This window comes from Crocodylus siamensis, chromosome 6 (genome assembly GCF_052110815.1).
Source record: "Crocodylus siamensis isolate JL-2025a chromosome 6, ASM5211081v1, whole genome shotgun sequence".
NCBI classification, from domain to species: Eukaryota; Metazoa; Chordata; order Crocodylia; family Crocodylidae; genus Crocodylus; species Crocodylus siamensis.
In genome coordinates, this window is record NC_143400.1 from 8,079,687 (window position 1) to 8,102,062 (window position 22,376).

Here is a 22,376-nt window from a genome sequence, read left to right on the forward strand (position 1 = left end):
CCTCGGGCGCACTGTATGAGGCGGGAGTTTTGTGGCACGCATGACCCGAGGAGCAGCTAGGAAGCAGGCACTGCAGATGACAAGTAGAAGGCAGGTGACAATTCCAGAGAGAAACATCTGCAGCACAGCAACCTGCCTGCGCTCAGCAGATGCTCCGTGCACTGTTCAACGCAATGTGAAAGCTCTATTCAGACATGAACAGCACAACTGAAAGTTCTGCCATGGCTCCTGGAAAGGATTACGAGGATGGGCATCTCGGACTCCACCCAACACTCATCTCCCTGCCCTGTGTTCCTGGGGGCAGGAATTAGCTGCCCCTCTGAGGACCCTTGTTCCCTGGCACAGATAGTCCATGGGAAGTCACTGTAGTCACTGTCCAAATCCAAGACAACTCCCTAGTAATTAGATTCTGGACATGGAAAATTAAAATGTTATAATTTTCCATGCATAGTATCTAATTATTGGAGGATCATCTTAAAGTTGTGCCCTACATGCCTGTGGTGGGAAAAGCAGCAGAAGTGGTAGAGAAGGATGGGAGGGGAAGACAAGCCAGTCCGGGGTAGGCAGCAGCTCTGGCCCTGGGCCTGGGTCAGAGCTAGAACAGGAGCTGCCACCTGCCCTGGGCTGCTGCTCAAATCCAACACAAAGCTTCCCCCTCCACGCTAAAAGGCGCGCAGGGCGGGGGACACTATCTTGGCTCGAATTCAAGTAAATACAGTACTGGTTCTGCCTCAAGCAGCTTTAGCAGCACGAAGCTTCCTCATGCCATACGGTCACAGAGGACGGTGCCACCCCATACTTGCTCCCATGAGGAAGACTGAATAAATTCCTTTCCCTTCCTTTCCCCCACGAGCACATGGCACACATTTACACACTGAAACGGCCTTTATTACCCCGTAGATTTGCCTGCACTATCAATCCCACCACATTATAGTTGACGTGTCTTTTTCAAGGAGATAACTAGTTTAAGGAGTGGGCTGGTAATGGTATCAATTCATCCTGTTAACCAAGAGGGGAAAAGAAACTAAAAACGCCACCAAAGGTGTTGTCCAGTCTGAAAGAACAGCAGGGGCAAAACAAGCTCCATCATCTGAATGAAGTTAATGGAGGCTCTGCCTCTGACCTCACTGGTCCAGACCTCACTCTTGACATCTAGATTTCTGCAGGGGTTCAGACAACTCTCTCTTCCCTTCCCTGCTTGTGAATCTGTCACCCTGTTCTACTGCATGGCTTCCTGTTCCCCACGCACCAAGCCTAGGGCACACCTGGCAATGCCAATCAGTGTCAAGTCCAACCTGAACTTTAGACATTCATGTGTTCCCACCCCAGAGACGATCTACGCTGTTCTAAGGCTATTCAGAATCAGAGGCAACAACACAGTCCTGGATTAGCACAGAGCTCAGGCTCAGAGCACTGAAACGTTCTGCTTACAACAGAAGTGCGCACAGTACATTTGTGGATAGAAAAGGTTCCAGCGATGTTACGTTTATGTGCCAAAGCCTGCGTTTGAGTGGGGAAAAAGGACAGAACCTGGGAAGTTTCACTTGGCACAGTTCTGAAAGGGGCAGATGCAGGATTCATAACCCGCTCTCCACAAACCACAGCCGGCTCCTACCAGGCTGGCCACTTGTACTGGAGGCAGCAGAAAGCCAACCAGGGCATATCAGAGACTGCGTTAGCTCCTCTTCTCACCAAGGTCACTCACATTTATTAGCTTGCATTCCTAACTCCAGCCAAAGGCTGCGAGTTGAGAAATAAGTGAGAGGAGGCAGATAACAAACGTGGATGATTCTCACCCTTCCCAGACAGAAATGCATCTGTTTTTCCACTACAAAGAGGCATTTCGGAGCCCTGCCATGGCCACATATGGGGGATAGAAACCCACATTATTTCAGGCTCTGGCCTTAAAAGGAGCAACAAGGAAGACTGCTTTAGTGCCCAGCCAAAAAGGGGGCCACGCTGTGAGATTTAAAAATAATCGTATAACCCCCAGTTTATCCCAGGCAAAAGTTTCTTGCTTGGGAACTCTGCTCAGACTGTCAGGCCGAACAGAACAGTTTTTCCCCTTTAAGTATCTGCTTAGTTGAAAATAATGAAAGCGCCAATCCGGGAGCAAACCCAGTGAACAGATGCAAAGCCTCCCAACAATAAAACTGAAGCGCAGCAATAAATAAAGCAACCGGGGAGCCTGTCATTCGAGAAGCGTCTATCAGGGAAGATGTTATTGGAGCGCGCTAGTTGGTTAATGACTGTGATTACAGGAAGGGATGTATAATGTTGAAAAGTCATCTGGAGCATTTTGTGCACTGCGTTCCCGCTCTCAAGGAGCGCGCCTAATTAGAAAAGCCATAGGAATTACAGAGCAGCATTGACAAGCTTCCAAACCAGACACACATAAACCATTTGTAAAGGGGGGAGGGGGATAGAGGGGCGAGAAGCTTTTAGGCCTATCGGTTTTCATTTCCGTTTTATTGCTCCACGCTTATGCTGTCATTTAATTGCATCTTCAATAACCTCATCTACACTCCTCAAGTGTTTTATTTCCCTTCAAGCTCCACTGCTTGATTATGCCCATGCTGAAAGCAGTAACTGGTGTGCAGACAGCAGGCTGAGTAATCTGTTTTCAGCTGCAATTAACATATGCCAATAGGTCCAACGACAGATTTAAAATGCATGTGGCTGCGTCAAGACTGAGGTGCGAAGCCCTTCTGGGGTGGGAAAAGCCACCTACAGCAGAGGTAAGATGCCAGTGGGTTTCTATCTACCCCCCTCCCCCCAAATCCATATGGCAATCTGGGACGCTGCTTCAGAGGCCTAGGGGAGTTTGCAGCTCAAGTTTGGGATTGTTTGGTCATGGGGCTGATCAGCTACAGCCATCCTCTGCCTCCCAGAAGCCAAGACAGAAACAGCCCTCTCCCGTTACGTGCACAGGTGCAGATTACGTTGCTGGGCTTCGGGTTAAGCTGCACCTGTGCTAAGTGTGTTTCAAAGTGGTTTGGCCCCATCTATGCTCAGACTGCTGCTGCTGCTGCTTCTGGCACGGGCCTGTAGCCAGCTGCAAATGGCTAGAATTTGAGCAATGCAATGCTCTGAAAAGCCACCCGTCGGCCAGGTGCTCTGGGATGGGATCAGGGCTCTCACTCCCTGCTGGAAGGAAAGAGGTAATGCCATTTATCCCACCATAATCCCTTCTGAAAAAAAGGTGCTGCTGAGGGCACTCTCTTTGAACAGGAGTTAGTTCCAGGTGTAATGGAGGCATCAGGAACCCACCGTTCCAGAGCTGTTTTCCTATCCCTTTCGACACCTGAGGCTTCTGCCACCACAGCTCTGCTGGTCAAGGACCGCCGTGCAAAAGAGGAGGCAGTCCAGACCCCACCTGTGTTTGGTACTCCACTGCGTTGAGTGCTTTGCAGCCTTGGCTGGAGCTTCAAGGCATTATAGCAATACAGATAAGGGGGGGTTGGAAAGGGTTGTAAGTTTTTAGAGCTGGTGTTTGGAGCAAGCATACATATACACACCCCCATCAGGGAACTACTGACCCACAAAACCCTCAGTACATGAGAAGCCAGGCTGAGATTTCTTTGAAAGATCAGTCCTTGCTGTGGGACATGGCAGTCATTGTGGAGAACCAGAAGGACAGAGATTACATGTTCCCAGACAATAAAGGAAGCACCGAAGCAAAGCCTTTATAAAAGCTGTGCTGCAACTTCCACCGAGCAGTTAGTTCCTCATAATTCTCTCTGCAGTGACAAAACTCCTTTGCAGTCAATAATTACAGCGAACAACTGGCAAGCGTTCTCTACTTTTTGATATGCAAGGATCCCCTTGGAAAGGGCCAGCTCGTTTTTTTTTTTAATAGCCAACAAACAAGTGAAAGCTAAGGAGACCTGTTCTGCTGTGGCAAAGAACCCAGAAAGCCCACAACAGCTCAGAATGGTTTTGACACTATGGATTCCTATCATAATCTCTGGGTTTGCCTTGTGAAACTTGTGCTGTTTTCACACTTCAACTGCTAATAGTGTGGGACACCCTTAAAAGGATCTCACCGCACCCTGGTTAAAAAAAAAAAAAAAATCACTGAAGTAAAGCTTAATAAACCCAAGGAATAAAGCTTCTCTCTTCACACCTTGGGGGACCCCTTCAAAGGATCTGGCAGCATTCCAGCGTGTCCTAGCACCCTGGCTGAGAATCACTGCTGCAGAGAGACTGCGTGAAGAACAGGATTTCAACCCCGGCCACTGAGATATTTCAGCAAGACACCCTGAAGTATCCAGATTGCTGCCAGGGCACAGCCACTGGAGCAGTTAGCTGCTGGGATTCTCCAGCTGCCCTGCAGCCCTTAACAATGAGCATCACACTTTGTTGCTGCAGTCTAAGGATGATACTGAGAGGGTGGGAGGTGAGTGATAAACCCAGCTGCCCCTGAATAGCCTCTCGGCTCCTCCGTGGATTAATGGGTCTGCTTTCGCCAGCAGGTGTCGCCCTTCTCCCAAGGAAGTTGCATCAGTACCAGGACGCCTAGAGATTGAGCTAAGAACAAAAGCTGTTAAAAATACCCCAGCGACTCATTTCTGATGTCCAAGAGCAACTGAGGCTTGTTCCATGTCCCAGCTGGGTGCTGTTCCTGTACAAGCTACATGCACATTTGATGGAGGGCAAGAGGCTATACAGAAAACTCTGCCCTACTTTCCTCCCTCTCCTCCACCCATCTCTCCACACCCCCAAGGGCCAGGCCCTGCCCAGGGAGGGGATTGCCCTGATTAAAGCCAGCAGTACAAGCCCAGCTGTCCCTGGTAGAGATAACCACTGCCTGAAAGGAGGGCAAGCACCACCATTTCACATGCTGGCTTTTTCTGTCTGGGTGGGGGGTGCAGGCCAAGTGGCAGGGGAATCTCCCCTGGCTAAGCAAACCCTCTGTTTTCTGGGGCTCTGAGAACCAGAACGGGACCAAAACACTAGCCACAGCCAATGGGGAGGGGGACACGGAGAGAGGGGACCCACTTACCTGACACTTGATGCTGCAGGATTAATGCTTGTTAATCCTTTTTTTTTTTTGTTGGGGGGGAGGGGATAGGGGAGAGGAGCAGTGGATGGAAAAAAATCACAATGTGCTATGTTAAAGGACACGTTTGCCAGTCCATTCATAGCATCTGATGAAGCAAGCTGTCGCCCATGAAAACTTGGGCCTCTCTCAACCAGTTAGTCTCCAAGGTGGCATCTTGCCCAGCCTGTTACATGACCTGGAAGCAACGCAGAGTATAACCTCTCTGCTGCCTGCTTGGGGAAGGCCCCAGGTTCAGCCCTGTAAAATGGGCTGCGATGGACTTACACAAGAAGCTTGCTCAGAGCAGAGGAGAGCAGATGATCGCCATACCTCGGGGACTCCAGCATCCCTCCAGGTGATCATCCCAACAGAGCCGAACAAACCACTCAGCCCCTCTCAGCCATGCCCCCTCCCCCTGTCCCTTTCCCTTCTACAGAAAACCCTTCCTTTTTGGCAGGTCATTGCCAGCATCTGACCATTACATTACTGCTACGAAAACTCATACTTCTCTAAACCAATTTGTTTTTCCAGTGGCATTGTCCTGCCTTCTCTCCCACTAGCATGGCAGACTACCTCTCCATATATTAGGGAAGAGATGGATCCTTCTCCATAAAGGAGTTTTAATTGTGTGCCTTGTGGCAGCATCATGAGTCCCCACGTCATGACTGCACGGCCTAATACTGGACAAACACAGAACGAGAGGATGGAGCTGAGGAACCACATGGAGCTGGTTCCTCAGAAAAGCCGAACCCTCCCTTCCGTAGAGAGATGTAAAACAACTGCCTCATACGCACTTGGGGGGGCGGGGGGGAACGAAGGGACAGGAAATGACAGACGCCGCCCAAGCCGAGTCACTAGGCTGGAGCCAGATGAATAAACCCACATGACTAACCTGTTGGGGGCGAAATGAAGATCTCAGCCATTGTCTGGAACCACAGAAGCCAACTCCAATGCAGTGCTAAGACAATGCGGACGTTTTTAACTATATTTTTGACTGTAAGTGCAGTCTCTTGCCCTAATATGCATCATTCGACTGCTCAAAGCAGCTACTCCCAGGAACTAAGTGCATCTTTCGTTTTCATTTAGGGACTAGTGACCCAGGCGACATCTCAAGAAGCTTTTGGCAACACAGTAATAGAGGGTCGTAGAGTGTCATCGTTGCAGACAGGCCCAGAGCTGCTTCTGAAAGTACAGCAGGTTCCTTAAGGGAACCAAGATAAGCTCTACCCCAGCAAGCAGCCCCCAGCCCCCTCCTCCCAGTAGGAATCTATACTGGAAACCCTCTTAGTATAACTGGCCTGAGTTTTTTTTAATATCAGACCACTTCAAAACTGCCCATTCTGTGACATCAGCTCCCCTATTAAATGCTGCATTTAGATCGGCTTGCTGAAAACAGGAGTGTGCAGACTCTCACCGCTCTTGAAAACCTTGGCTTTGAGCTTCCTGTACCTAGTCAGCCACATCCCAATGCCACGCACAGCGCTCAGCAATTTAGGACAAACCTTTTGTACTACTCTGGCTCTTGCAGCATATGTTTATACTCCAGAAGTAAAACAGAGGGAAATATGGCTCTGTACTTATTTTACTTAAAAACTGAAGAGGGTGACAGCCTGCCTAGTACTGTCTGTACATACGAGAGATTTCACTATTATCTTCTGCGCTGTGCCTAGGAGCTGCTGCAAGATGAGTCAAAATATGCACAAGGGATATGTAAAACAGCAGTGGGACACCAATTTCCTGTCTTTATTGGATTCCTGGCCTTGATTCAGTCTTCAAATACGCAAAAGACTGTGTCGTACTCTTTTCTACTGGTATTTCATAAACAGAAAAAAAAAGCAGTGCTTTTTCTAGTAAACAAGGGCTTGAGTCTAATTCTGGTGCAATTGCTGCCAAAGAAGATGGGCCTCAAAGAAAAGGGCACACTTTGATCTCTGCATATCAGAACGGACTGAGGTCAAACACTAATGTTTCAGTGGGGAATGTATGGGGTGAGGAGGGAAAGCTTGGTAACTTGCTTTTATTGTATTTATCAAATCATTTTGCAAAGCTGCTGCCCATCCTTCCAAGATTGGTGCTGAAGCATGTATTAATAACTATGCTACTGTATTTTCAGCGTAACGGGGACCAAACACCTATGAATCCTGCCGATGTTTCCATGGAAATACAGCTCCGATACCTGCTAAATAAAACTGACCTAATTCTTTCAAGTTTCACTTTGCATCAAGGGCACTGTGCTTTTGTGACATCTCTACCACTCATTCACCTGACAGGGCTGCAGCAGGGGTGAAACGCAAAGGTTTTGCTGTCCAGTGGTGTGAACACGCATGGCTTTCCTCTGTCCTGTGAAGACAGGGCATAACATAGCCAAGCACCCTTTTGCAGCTGCTGAAGCATGAAGTCAGTCTGAGTGCACCACAAGACCAGCTGTAGAATACCTTGACCCAGGTGAAAGCAAAAATCAGAAACAGGCATGAGCAAGGTAAAGATCTCATCATTTAGACAACTGTTACCAAACTATTACCTCTTGGAAGGATCATGAATGAGAAACACAGGCCAATAGGAATTTCTGATGCAAAAATGGTAAATAGCCAAGGCACTGCTTACAGAGAAGGAGAAACTTGTAAGAGCTGTGCTAATTCTGCCAGACTCCTCTTAACAGACCTGAGAACAAGAGTCTTTGGAAGATTATTTTTTTTAAAGACAAAATGTTTTTTGTCTTCTTGCTGTGAGTCTGGGCAAATTGGAGTTTAGAGGTTTTATGGAGGCTCCTAAACCTGGGTAAAGAATGCTCCCAGCACACTAGGCAGGATTATTTTGGAGTCACCTCCCCTGACCTTGGGAAAAAAAATCCACATTATTCACTTCTTATGTAGGCCAGGGACAAAAATACAGCTTGGGTTAACCAGGCAATATTTGCAGCCACAGTCCATACCTATCCTAGTGAAGGGAGAAGGAAAACAACACCCATCTAGGAGAAAAATATTTTTAAACATGCAAAAATTTAAGGGAAAAATACACACAGGCTAAAAATGAAGGAGAAATTATCAAGAGAAAGGGACAACACTGACTGAGTGCTAAAGCACTCAAGAGAAAATAGAAAGAACCACAAGACACCCCCCTCAAATCCTTTTATACCTGCAAGAGTTCTGTTTAAGCGAGTTTCTGTTTGGTCTATGGGTAGCTTCTGAAAAAGAAAAATTAACAGAACCTTTTGTTCACAAACTCAGTCAAGCATTTTCTCTTTCTATTTCTCAGCAGTGATTTTACAGCCCAGCTCTCAGATCCCAGGCCATCGAGCCTTCATTACTTCTCCAAAGTACCATGCTACACAGAGGATCAAGCTAAATGAAGCCCCATTCGCTGCACAAAGAAACAAAGTACATTTTGCAATACAAGGCTCTTGAATTTTATTGTTCACTTTTCTCACTAATTCGCAAAACGCATTAATCTGCAATGGAAGGCATTCATGGAAATGAGCAAAGCTCTATCTTAATAATTCTTCTGAGTTATGGACAGTTGAGCAGGGAACACATGGTACTGGCGGTATAAGTGTGTGCTGTTTCAAAGTTATACTGCCGCATATTGAGTAATTGTATTTTAATTTGGTGTTTAATGACTTGAAGCCATACAGCAAGTTCTACGATATCCTTTAATTGTCAGGGTTTTTATGCATCATATTAAATTACATTTCCTTTTGAGAAAACTTGGAAGTTTGTTGGCCTACCACAGTAGTTCAATCAGTTTTGCTTGCTGCAAGGGAACAAGTTCTCCTCTGAGAAGGCAACTAAGTGATATATATTCTAAGCCCACATTAACAGATGATTATATGGCAGTTTATGGTCAGATACCCTGATCGTTTGGGGAGTTTGCGTATACAGCTCACCACCTCTTTGACGTGGGGCACCTTCTGTGCCACCCTCTGCTAGACTGCAACCCCAGCTGCCCATGGGACTGGTGTGTTGTCCTTTTATAGCTGTGTTGGCTGAACTTCCAAGAAATGGCCTCCAACAACAGAGGATGGGTAAAGATCTAATCACACTGAGCCTTCTCACCTTGGCAAAGGGCTGGCCATGCCACTGGGGTAAATCAGCCTGCTGGGAATGCCACACTTCCAGAGCTAGCTTGGGGTTGTTCTATGCTGCCCAGAAGGGATAGTTGGTGCGGGAGCATAAGTGTGTGCACTGTGCGTGGTGTGGATCCAGAACCAGCCACTGCATGCCGCACATGGGTCAACACAGACCTAGAGACAGCATCAGGGGAGAGATGACAGGGCTCCATGGGCTGTATCATGGACACCCCTGCCTTACACAAGAATCATGTGGTAGGAGACTAGTTAGCTGGGGTGACCAATTCCCTGATGCTGAAGCAAGAGAAAAAAAACTAACAGATAGGGGCCATGTCCCAGAGCAGAAACAGGAGGGCAGGGAGAGCAAGCTTCTGACTTCAGCTCAAAGGACACTCAAAAACCATGAGAAAATTGAGAGAGACACATGCTGGGAGCTTATCTGTCTACCACTATTTCTCATGCTGGCTGAAATCAAGACCGATTGGTTCCTTGAACCCCTTAAAATTCTGCTGGCTTCAACTATCATGTCCCTGAAGAAACGAACAGTAAATTCAGGGTGCCTAGAGCACTGAGACATGGGGTGTGAGAGCTATAGGCCTCAGGGAGGTGGGGTAAGAGACAGGCTCTACCTTGGAGGTGTGTCAAAGAGGGCAGGAAGAGCCAGCATCACTGCCATTCCAACTGTGCCTTCCGAAAGGGCCAAGGGTGCTGGGAGCTGACCAAAGTCACGGGTGGAAAACCAGGGCTTGAAGACAGACCCAGCACAAGGCAATTACAGGAACAATGCAGGGCACTTCTACAGAACAGCAAACCTGTCAAACCAGTACCTGTGCCAATGCCTTCCTGAATCTCACGTCAGACCCAGCAGCTCCAAACAAGGAACAAGCTTCAGTGTGGCCCAGTTTTCAACAGTGATAGCAGGGGCCAGGGCTCACTGATCCACATGGGCCACTCCAGTCCTGTTAAATGAGACAATTCCCAAAAGCCTCTCTCGAGCTCAAAAATGAGCACAGCAATAACAGCCCTAGTTGGTGACAATTACAGCCTCAAAACAAACACGGAGACACTGTTTCTTGCTCTATTTCATGCTACCCTGCCACCTGCACTGGTCCCAAGGCACACTGCTTTCAGCATTTCTAATATACCCTTCCTATTATCAAGGGGTTAAAAGAAATGTAAAGTTGAGAAGAAGCTTCAAACTCTGATGAAGTCAGCTGCCCTAAACCAAGTTTAGCGCTAATAAAGTCTCCAATGCCTGGAAACAGGAAGCCGGGGGTGCTCAGAAGCAGTCAGTCAGTGCAACAGAGATTCCTTCAACTACCCTTTTTTCAGGAAAGTAGAGAGAAAAAAAGGTGACATACTGTTTAGGTAGTGATTAAATTGTGTAATTTCACTATCTCAAGTGATGTAATTTGATGTAATCAAATAAACTAATTACTCTACGTTGAAGAAGGAGCTTGTCAAGGCTTGTTTCTCTACATTTTATCCTGATTCTCTTCCACTGTAAACACCATACAGAAATCTCACTGACTAGATGAAGTTGTCGCAAAAAAAGAAGAAAGAAAAAACATGAATATATTTGCTTCAAGCGCCTAGCAGCTTCAAGGAACAACCCCCCACCTCCTCAAACACAGCCACGGAGAAGTTTAGATAAGTTTGATAAAGAAGGGAACAGATTTCAAGGGGTTGTTTCTTTGATATAATCTTCCCAATTCCATTGCCTGATCCATTCAGAGGCTCTGCTGAAATGCTTCTGATGAGCAGGGATCCTAGTTTTCTCTAATAAGAAAAAATCCCCAGTTGTGTGTTAAAAAAGTAACCCAAAATCCACATTTTTCCATGACTGAAATGAAAATCCTCTAATACACAGATGTATATATAGTCAAGTTTCATTTTGATCACGGAAAAATGTGGATTTTGGATTACTTTTTTAAACCTGGAAAAAAAACAACAACCACCCCCCCCCAGTTAAGTCAGAGAAACCAGGATCCCTGCTGATGAGGAAGGGTAAGGAGGTGTCGGGGGGACTGAAACTGTCGTGGTTCAACTGTGGCTGAACTTGAACACCTTTCAGTGACAACTAAGTACAGCTACCCTGCTAATGAATCCAAAGGAAGTCATGCACTTGGATTTGAAGCCAGGCGTTAAAAAAGAAAAGAAAAGAAGAGATGAGGTAGATAAGGTATAGCAAGAGATAACAAAGAAAACCACGGAGTGAAAACTTGACAAAACCCTTAAGACATTGTACTGCAAGCAGATGATCAGGGCAAGTCAATGTGAACTGTGCAAGAGCACTCCAGTTTGGGAGGTGAGAGGAGAGGACTCTGGGATAACTCAGGACAACGTAATTGCTGCCTGCCGGAGCATAAAGGCCTTTACTTGCACCAGCCCTGCTGCTGGAGCAGGGCCCAAAGCAGTGGCAGTGCCTCCGGCTGAGCAACAGCCAAACCCGGGGTCTGGAAGGGCGTTTGTTACTGAAATGACCTGCTGGGGGATTTTCCTAGTGTTGCTTTTTAAACAGTAAGTTACAGAGCCCAATTTTCCCAAAAGCTGGCAGGAACACGCTCAGCCAGGCAGTTCCTTTGACAGAAATGACCAGCTGAGAGCCCCTGGGCCCATCTCAATCCCAGTCCAACACAGGCTGCTGCCCTCCAGAGCAGTGTTTCTCAACCAGCGGGTCTCAAGAATATAGGGAAGGGTTGCAAACAAGCTTTAAAAATAGATCAAACTTTAAAGATGGATTCTCCTTTAAGGAAGAGAAATGTGGGAAACTGGCTTTTCCCTTGCGGGCTAGCAAAGTTCCTGCTTGGGGCCCCCTGTGACCCACCTCCCTGCCCTACACACTGGGAAGATGGGGCCTGGAGGCAGGAGGCAATGGGTCGGGAGTGAGGAGGACTGGGGCAAGACTGGCCATCGATGTTTACAAATAAGTCCTGATACAAAAAAGGTTGAGAACCACTGCTCATTTAGCTTTGCTCCAGCCCCTGCCCTGTGCTGGAAGCTGGGAAACCCTGGCAGCTCCTCTCCATAGTAGCACCTTGGGTATTACCCTCCTCTTGTGCTGGGCTCCTTTGCACTACAAAAAGAGCTCCAGTGCTTTATCTCAAGCCCTCAATTCAGCTCCTGAATAGCCTGAACACAGCACCTGATGGGAATCCATTACCAGCAGCCTATTTACCTAGCAGGTACTTCAGCCAGGCAGGAGCTTATCCTCATTTTCTAGGCACTCCACACCAAAAGCCACTAGATTAATGCAGTGAAGTGACTGGAGGCAACCAGCTTCCCATCTACTTCACGCCCCTCCTCCCAGATGTTGACAGTTAAGGGCCTCTGCCAAAAAGGCCGATTTATTTCTCTTTTAAAAAGGAAAGAAAAGAGGAAAAGAAACCAGGGGTCTCCGTGTCTCTAAACGTCCTATGGCCCAGTACATCTCTGAGTTCCCTGTTGCATCAGAAAGCGGCTCCCCCCCCAGCTTTGCAGGGGGGCCTCTTTGCAGAGGGGCTGGTGGGAAGGAAGTCTCTTTTGCCAGGCCTTGGAGGTGGCACGGCTGTGCAATGGAAAGCCAAACTGAAAGCACACACAGAAAACCAGGAGAGTGCAACGCTTGGCCCGGATGCTATTAGCACTTGAGCAATGGAGGTAACTGCAGTTCAAGCGAGGCTGTTCCTCTGAGGCACTGCTGCATTCCTAATGCCAACCCTGGCATGAATCCACATGTTCGACCTGGTGCTCTGCACACAGTATCGAGCACCTTGGAGCCAGGGAATGCCACTCCGGAACCCGATTCCCCCGGGTCCCACTGCAAGATTTATCCTCAGAGTAGCAGAAGCCCCACCAGGCAAGCAATATGTGATCGTGTCAGTAAACATGCGCAACGCACAGGCAGAATCTGAATGGCCCAAATAGCTGTTAGAAACAGCAGCAGTCAGGTTAAGTGCTTGACTCGGAACACCAGCGTTATTAAAAAAATGCAAGGAAGTAGCATCCAAAAAACACCCAGAAGAAAAGATGCCTGGAAATTGCATCGTGCACAGCTCATCAGCAGGGCTGGAACCCGGATTGTGAGCTCTACAGCTCAGACCCACATCACTAAGCTAGAGGAGTCCAGCTGAGGGAAGGGAACAGCAAGGATGAGTCATTACAGGGAAATATAGGCAGCATGTTTCCCCAGGGGCCTACTCCTTGATTTGCCAACAACAGTGAAATATTTGGGATCAGTGTCCTGGAATGATTTCCTGCCCTTGGAGATAAGCAAGACCAGTAAAGATGAACAGCCTCACACACTCCCTCCCCAAGGCACCCAGGCTGTTGAAAAGCTTATACTCTGATTCAAAGCAGGGCTATGTCCTCAGCTATCTACAAAGTGATCTTGTGAAACCCCCTGGTTACCTCATCTCCTTCTTGGAGAAAACAAGATCCTTGCTCAACAGCCAGGGCTGCCAAGTGCACAGGATTAGCAGCAGTTCCCAGAAGAACCAAGACAAGAGCTCAGTTTTCCTGCCACCTGCAAGAAAGTGGTGGGTACCTGGGGGCAGGGGCTGCTCAAGCACTGTGGGGAGCTGGGCAGGGGTCAGCACACTGGGTGGGACAGCAGACCCATGAATATTCTCAGCAACAAGCTTTTAAGCATGTGTGAACCAATGCTCCACCTACCAGTGCCCTCTAATTTAGCAAGACAGGGAGGGATAGCAAAAGGCACAGCCCAGCTCTGATCAGCCCTGGCTCTCCCCTGCCTGTTTCTGTTTGATTTTGCTTTCCATTCCCCTGGAACAGCTTTTGCCAAAACTTACAAAAAGATCAGCCTCAGGCAAACGGAGAGGGTGGAAAGTTCCAGCACAAATGGTTAAAGTTTGGCAGAGCTAATAGCAATTGAAGGCAGGGGCTCAATGGAAAGTGTTAGGTAATTCTAGGCGGAGCTGAGAGCAACTCTGATTGTCCATGTACATAATCTCTGCAAAAGCTTGAACAAAAAGCATCCTGACAGTTCAAACTAAATGACATCTGCCACCCTCCAAATGTCCTATAGCTCCAGTTAAAAGCATAAGGCAGGGCAAATCTGCACCTTGAAGACTAACTAAATCAGAAATGTAGCGCATAGGTTTTCAGTGCCAGTCATTTCTGCCGCAGCACTCAGCACAGCAGCCAATTCAGTCGGCATCAAAGCAGTCGTGTCAGCATGGAGCGGGGCTGCAGGGTGAGTGAAAGGAGTGCGGCTGCTTATGACCAGCCCATGCGATGGGAGGCCTCCAGAGCAGTTCCTCCCTGAACCACCCACCATGGGCAGAGCCACCGCATGTTACAGGAAATAGAGAGCATGGAGCAAAGCACGTGGGCAGCTCCTATCTCCACACATTCACGGCAGGAACACGTTGACTCGGCCTGCAGGCAGCAAAGAAATGACTTTGGAAGGCTCCAAATGCCAGAATACTGTACACAGTGCCAGAGAATCTACCAAATCTACCCTGCCAGAAAGATACTGGTAATTTAATCAGAAGCATTTCTTAAAAGACTTGCCCCAGTTCAAACAAGGTATTTGTTAAGGGGAGACCCACAGCCAAGGACAAGTAGGTCAAACAAGATGGTCAAACTGTCCCTTATGGCTTTGTGATCTATTAATACAGAATCACAGAAAATGAGGGTTGGAAGGGAGCTCAGGATGTCACATCTAGTCCAACCCCCTGCTCCAAGCAGGACCAGCCCCAGCCAGACCATCCCAGCCAAGGCTTTGTCTACCAAGGTCTTCAAAACCTCCAGGGATATCTTCCACTTCACACAGCAGTACCTAACAGTTATAATTAAAAACTGGTATGAAAAACAGTCTGAAGACAAGCAACACACAAACCAACATAACAGCAGCTCGGCAAGTTGCAGAGGGCTGCAAGACAATTCCAAGTAAGTGGCTTTATTTGCTTTCAAGGAGGAAACAGAAGTTGAATTGGGTAACATTAAAAACCTTCATTTAAAGAACCCCACCAACTTGAAGGGCTGAATTTTTTAAGGGTGATACCCAAGCAGCCACTCTCAAAAGAAACAAGAGTTCAGAAGCATTGCTTTTGAGCAGTCACTTCTTTCACTTAAAGCAAGTCTCACATTCACAGTGTCAAAAGGGAGAACAAAATTTCCACACGCCCAGACTAGCAATGAGACCATTCACACAGCATTAAGACACCACACAGCCATACAAACTATAGTTTGTTTCTACTGAATCAATGCAGTCTTCTTACAAATAATTGTCTCAACAATCAGCATGCTTTGTGCCAGTTTAACTGTTTGGACCTCTCCAGAGTGATGAGATCAGGACAGCCTAGACCCACCCCTGACTTGATTCAAACAGGCACATAAAGAAGCCAGCATATTGTGCAATCTGGAAATCCCCGAGCAAAGGGGTTGTGCATACATGCATGCCAGTGGCATCAGTGGCAAACTCATCCTCTGGAAGCTGTTGAATTATCTAGGATGCACACTATACTCCATACTGAAAGAACACTTCTCCTAACCCACCAGGGTCCTGCCCCCAGCCAATAAGAGTTTTATGCTACGATGATCAAGAAGAGAATATGGGCTTTATTTAAAATCTGCCCTTACTTGTTCCGTGCCAGGTTACTGTATCAACACTGCTTAGAGCACAGTTATCTTCCTTTAGGACACATGCTATTTTTGCCTTTTCTCACCCTGCTGTTCCTCCCCTTCTATCCTGTCTGTTCACCTGTCCTCTGAATTTCTTTGCCATCAACTCCCAATTCTCAAGGGATTCACTTACAGCTCCCATCTTTTAATCAATTAAAGTCACCAGCAATGAAAGAGTTACTTAGGCTCCTAACTGGAGCTAGAGTTAATGCCTGGGGCAATCAACAGCAAGTTGTTAGTTTCTAGGTCTTTGCAGTCAAGTTTCAGGTCTTCTGCAGGTTTCACTCAGAACCGCTTTAACCCCACAGCTATGAAAGCTAGAAACTTAAAATTTAAAATGGAAACCTGGACTCTTCAAAATCTAAATAAGGCATACGTGCAACAAAGCAGATCTGATGAGCCCTGCCAGCTGTGGGTTTGACACCTCTGTCCTAGCTGGGATCATAGAAAATGAGGGTTGGGAGGGACCTCAGGAGGTCATCCAGTGCTAGTCCAAGCCCCTTCTTAAAGCAGGACCATCCTTAACTAGCTCATTCCAGCCAGGGCTTTGTCAAGGCAGGCCTTAAACACCCCCAAGGATGGAATCAACAGCATGATTTAGTTCAGCCACTTTGGTTTCATAAGAACAAGCAGAACAATTCAGAGGGCTGGTTAACCAAACGTCTCACTTACCAGCAGCATTGGCTATAGCCAGTGGCAGTCCTTGAAGCTGATGGACCTGGATGCCAGATGCTCCCAAAGCGCTGAGATTAATGGTCTGAAGGCCTGGCATGGAGGAGAGCTGAGCGGCATTCACGGTGACAGTACCACTAGGGGCAAGAGTTGTGCTGGTGCTCCCAGTTTGCCCCAGCGATACACCTTGCAGTGGGGCCAAGGTGATTGTCTGAGTGGCTGGGTTCTGCAGCTGAATTGTCTGCCAGCTGACCTGCCCGTTGGGCCCCATGGTCGGTGTTCGGATAATAATTGGCCCAGTGTTGGGGACTGCTTGGAGCTGAAGGTTCTGCAGGGCATCCTGGGAGATGGCTTGGGCAGTAAAGGTCTGGCCAGAGAGTGGAGCAGTTTGGAGGGCCTGAATAGCTTGGCCTCCTTGGACAAGCTGAGGCTGTATTAAGATCTGCTGCTGCTGGGACTGCTGGTTTTGATCAGCCTCCTTCTGCTGACCTGGCTGAAGGGCCACCTGGTTCTGAACAGAGTCTGAGTTCTGATCGCTGCTAGCCCTTGGGGGTGTCTGGACCTGCACATTTGTTCCCATGGTTCCACTGGTGGAAAAATTCACGATGCCCATGTTACTGGTTGTGGTGGTCGTTGAGAAGCTATTGGCATTGGTGAAAAAAGCGCCAGAACTAGTGATGGAAGTGGCCAGGCCAGAAGAGCTGATGGCAGCACCGGAAGTGACTGGCTGGGAGCTGCTGTCTGGAGAACCCGAGCTACTTAAAGTGACCGTCTGAGACGTGGGAGCCAAGCTGGCTGCCACGCTGTTGACAGGCAGCAAGGTGATATTGCCATTCAAAGCCACAGGGACATTGGCCACATACTGTGTTTGTCCCGCGAGGCTGTTATTGCCTAAGCCGACACCCTGGATGGGCACAGCCTGCTGTAAGAGATTTGGCATGGCTGCTAAGATGTTGCCCGTGCCAGCTCTACTTGTAATGATCTGCTGGTTCGTCCCTGGGATGAGCTGAAGCTGCCCAGAGGCATCCTGCTGGACGTTCACTGGGGTCGGAGTGGTGGCAAACTGTAACTGCTGCCCGTCCACAGTTTGGAACTGTGGGATTACCTGGTACTGGATGTTAGGGATCATACCGGGCAAGCCAGTCAACACCTGCTGGTTCTGCAGATTGGGGGTGGCAGCGACCACATACTGCCCAGCACTCACAGGGCGGCTCTTGGATGACGAGTCACTGCCATTGTTGCCGTTGCTCCCTTGCTCCTTAGAGGTGGCAGGCGTTGCTGAGCCAGTGGAAATGATTTGCCAGCCATTGGCGCTCTGGGCAAGCTGAGCAGTGGCAGCTGTGAGGTCCAGCTCGCCCGAGCCTCCTTGCTGGCTCTGGGAGCTGTTTGAGTTCTCATTGGGAGACTCAATCCTACTGCATGTGGCTGCCAAGAGAGCCAAGGGAGAAGGCTGGGATTCCTGACAAGCAGAGAAAGGAGGAGTTAATTCACCAGAACCCGCCTAGTGGGCAGCGCGCATGAGAGCAAACAGGGAGGAGCTGCTGCCCACAAGATAAACACTCCTCAGTGACAAACACCCACCCGCAGCTCCAAAGCACCCCAAGCAGACATGGGCTTGACAGGGCTTAGGGGTTTCTGAACACAAACTGTGGCTTTAAAACTACCTCTGCAGCTCAGCCCAAAGCAAGGGGGTTTCCCCTGTATGAACTGATATGTCCTAAGAGGAAGTGCTGCTGCTTCTAGACACCCATCTGAGCATGCTGGAGGCTCCTCTATTATAAAGATGTGTTTAAAGGAGCAACTGTGCTAAGTATTTCTGGAAGGGGTAAGACCAAGGGTGCCGGATATGACCCTGGCGAGGCAGCCACTGCTTTTTGTAGGCTGTGTTCATACTAGAGGCACCCGTATACTGTCCAGAACTGCTTTAGGCAATGTCTGTTGGGCATTTATATTCTTCTTTCCTCTCCCTGGGGTGACAAGCACATGCAGTGGAGAGCTTGGTCAGGGATTTATTTAAAACTCTGTACATACAGGCTTACACACTAGAGCTACTGTGTGTGTTAGAAAAGGGAGGTCAAGGAAGCAACCAGCAGCCCCAAACTTAAACCTCCTCTCTCTCAATAAGATTCCTAAGCTTGGCTGTCAGAGAGCTACTCATCATGATGCTAACACAGGAAGTCCCAGGACTCAAATCAAACATATCTGTGGGTTCACAGGGCGTATTAGTACTTCAGCAGGGCCCCCAAACGGCTATCCCCTGACAAAAGCAAAGCATGGAGCTAGCCCCATTTGGATAGCTGCCCACTCTCCAGCACGTACCCATGCGCTGCTCACCTGACCCTCCCCATTGCCTTCACTGATGCTGTTGCTGCTGCTGTCACCACCTCCTTCTATTTTCTCAGACTTCACCACAGCCACTTCTTCGGGGCTCTCTTGGTCTACAGAGTGGGGAAAAGGAATGAGGTCAAGTGATAATCAAAGCAAGAAAATGTTCACCAAAAAGAGAATGAGGAGAGAGGCTGAGTAGGGTGACAGTGGGGGAAAGCAGATGCATATTTGGGAATATGGGGGCGAACCCACAAAGAAACTTGTATACCCCCCCCCCGGCCCATTATTTGAAAGGGTCACTATGTGCGCTCCAACAGATTCTGGGGGACAGGGAAAATAGGGTGGGCGGATCAAAGGTTAATGACTGCTTCAAGGGGGAATACTTAGCAGAGCACATCGCATAGCACCTGCTGGCTGGCCCATCCACAAGTCCATAGAAGTGAAAGCAGACAGGAAGGAGGGCGAAGAACAGCAAGAGAGAGGGTTGGGAACGCAGAGTGGGTGGACAACACGGTAGGACCTGCCAGGGCCCAACTCCCTCCATTTGGGTACTTTGGGGCCACAAGAAGGGAAGCAGGGAGATAAATGGGGGGAAGGGGGGCTGGGACACGGAGAAACTGTAGGAAAAGGGAGCTGAGGCTGGAGGGTGGCACAGAGCCCAGAGATCCCCTCCCCCACCCTCCTGTCACTCCTGCCTCCCTGCCCAGCCCTACTCCACCACCCCCCTAAAGCCTCCTTCATTCCCACCCCACGGGAAATCCCTTTGCCCAGCAGCAATTCCAGCCTGTTCCCTTGGGACCTTGCCCAGGAGGCTTCACCCTCCCTCCCTTCCCTGGCACCTCCCTTAGCCCTGCCCTCAGATCTGGGTGGGGGGTCAACCCCTCCCTGCCAGCTCGGAGGGAAGGTGGCAGGGAAGAGCTCTCAGAGCTGTCCCCCACAACTTGCCCCTCAGGGATCCCAGGGCCTTTGCCTCCCCACACCTCGGAGCCCCCAGCCCCCATTACAGGGATCCCAGGCCCTTCCCCCATATTTGCCCTCTCTCTCATGGCCCTCACAGCCCCCCCTCCAATCAGGACTGCAGCTCCTTTCCCTCAGGGATATCCTCATGATGTCTGCCCCGCACCCTCTCCCTTCAGGGATCCCAGGCCTTTCCCCATGATACTTGCACCCCCTCCTCATGGCCCTCAGTTCCCCCCCAACCCCCCTGTCAAAGCCCTTCAGCCCCCCCCCACATCTGTCCCCCTCATGACCCTCAGCCCCTTCCCCCATATTTGACCCGTCCTCAGCCGCCCCCAACCCTGTCAGAGCCTCCAGCCCCTTCCCCCATGGTATTTACCGCCCCATGACCCTCATCGCCCCACCAGGAACCACAGCCCCCTCCCTTCGGGATCCCAGAGCCTTTCCCCGTGACATTTCCCGTGCTCCACAAGGATCCCAGGCCTTCCCCCATATTTGCCCTTATCCTCATAACCCTCAGCCCCCCCCACCCCCCCGTCAGAGCCCCCAGCCCCCTTACAGAGCCCTCAGACCCTACCCCTACGATATTTAGTCCCTCCACCCCTGTCAGAGCCTCCAGCCTCTTCCGCCATGATATTTGCCCCCCCCCCAATAAGGACCGCAGCCCCCACCCCTCAGGGATCCCCGCGCCTTTCCCCGTATTTCCCCCCCTCCTCATGGCCCTCAAGCCCTCCCGGGGGTTCCGGGCCTTCCCCCCGCTCCCCTCAGGGCCCCGCTCCACGAGGTCGCCCGCCGGCCCCTCCCCCGGGCCCTCCCTCGCCCGCAGCCCCCTCCCCCGGGGCCCTCCCCTCCGCGCGGGCGGCCGGGCCGGGCCGGGGCGGGGCGGGGCGGGGCAGGGCCGGGCCCCCTCCCCCGGGCTGGGGTGGTCCGGTCCGTACCGCTCATGGTGGCCGCGGGGGGGCGAGTCCAAGTCGCTGCCGGGGGAGGGGCGGAGGCCGGCGCGGTGACGAGGCAGCCTAACCCCGCCGGTGACCGCCAAAGGGCTGGCGAGGGAGGGAGCGGCGCGACGCTGCCCCGGCCCCGGGCCACGCCCCGCAGCCCGGCCGCACCCAATCAGGAGCCGCGGAGCGGCCGCGGGGGCGGGACGCGCGCCGAGTGGCACTCCAGCCCGCGAATGAGGAAGCGGGCGGAGCCTGAGGGGGGGGGAGAAGCGCGCCCGAATCCCCTGCCCTGAGATACGCCCCTTCGGGCGGCTCCGCCCAATGAGGGAGGGGGGAAGGGGGAGTGACGGAGACGGCGACCAATAGGAAGCCCACGGGCCTCCTCCGGCGGGGTTGGGATGAGGGGGTGAGGCCCAAGGGTGAGTGGCGTAGCGGGCGCCCAATCGACGGGCACGAGGGCTCCCAGGGAGACCCCGTAGGGGCGAGGCTGGGGAAGTGTAGAGGGAGGCAGCGATTGACACCCTGAACAACGAATCGAGATTTAGGCGGGCTTCTAAGACGGCGCCTCGCGGGGAAGGGCGGGACGAAAATTGGATCGACGTCCAGGTTCTCCAGTCAGCTGTCAAGCAGGCCCACGCCCGCTGACGTACGGCAGGCCGGATTGGAGCTCGGCGTGCACAGTGAACAATCTGAAGCCAGGCGACTGGCGAGGCCGCGGATCCCCGGCCAATGGGACAGGCGAGCCCCCTCAAACCGGCCAATGGGACGCGCGAGGAGGCGGTGGGTTACGCGCTAGGAGGAGAGGCGTTGGGGAATGTGGCGGAGCGGCGCCATTTTAGCTCAGTCCCCGCCCCTGCCTCTGCCCCGAGGAGGTGCTTCTGGCCCAGTCGTCCGCACAAGCACCGCACGCGCGCACCGCTCTGGTACCACGTGGCGCCCAGCGGGGCCTGTCGCCACGTGGCCTCCCTCGGGCCAGGTCCGCCCCCTGACCTGCCTATGGCTTGAGCTGCGTCCCCGGACGCGCCGCGGCTTCCCGAAACCCTCCGAGATGCCGTCGTGATTTCCCGCGAGGGGCCTGCTACCACCTGCACAAACGAGGCCCCCTGCCGGCGCTTGCCAGATAGTTGGAGCCTCAACATCTAAATCTAAATTTAAATCTAAACTATTCGAGTTGGCCTAATAAAGGATTTACCCCAAAACCGTGTCCCCTTCTCAGTCATGCGTTTGGCTTGAACGTTGTCATTGCTCTGTCGCCCTGCTCGGCCTGCCCTCACTGCCAACACTGCTGCGGCCACCTGCGGGAGCTCACCGCCATGCCGCCGCGCCCTCAGGAGGCATGCGGCAGCACTCACCGTGGTGGTGAACAGAGGTGCTGTCCTCTATCCTTGAGGAACCTCAGTGGCTTCCCTAGTCCACACCCACCTGGGTTCGGAGGGCTGCTTGCTCTCACCTCAGTCTGCCATCAGAAGCATTAGAAATTTACTGTAAAAACCAGGTGGAAGTCAAAGCTTCCCCTGTCGCCAGGATGTGGGGATGAGCTGATGTCTCCCTTCCCTTTCCGGGCCCCGAGACGGCCTCCGGGCGGAATTGCAGCATTAAAATCAGATCAGAAGCGTTTTACTGGGGGTTTGATCCCACCCCAGGGAGGATCTCGACAAAGGTCATTCCTAGACTCCTGGCAGCCCTGGGTGAGCTTTTAGTATTGGGTCCCTGTTTGCCAGAGATGATGATAATTTTTAAA

General features: G+C 50.7%; 1 protein-coding gene across 4 annotated transcripts in view; it reads right to left on the bottom strand.

Moving 5' to 3' along the window:
- Positions 1-20,790, bottom strand: part of SP1 (Sp1 transcription factor) — a 29,604-nt gene extending 8,814 nt beyond the window's left edge. The window contains exons 1-3 of one of the 4 annotated variants that reach the window (XM_090052072.1): positions 20,633-20,790; positions 18,744-18,847; positions 16,410-17,868 (exon numbers count right to left, since the gene is read on the bottom strand). In XM_090052072.1, coding sequence (XP_089908198.1) covers positions 16,410-17,868; positions 18,744-18,847; positions 20,633-20,639 — 1,570 coding nt within the window. In that variant the 5' untranslated portion in view covers positions 20,640-20,790. Of the gene's footprint in view, positions 1-16,409; positions 17,869-18,728; positions 18,848-19,144; positions 19,814-20,632 lie in introns of those variants that run through there. The other 3 variants (XM_090052071.1, XM_090052069.1, XM_090052070.1) reach the window with 3 other exon arrangements.
- Positions 20,791-22,376: the final 1,586 nt, after the last annotated feature.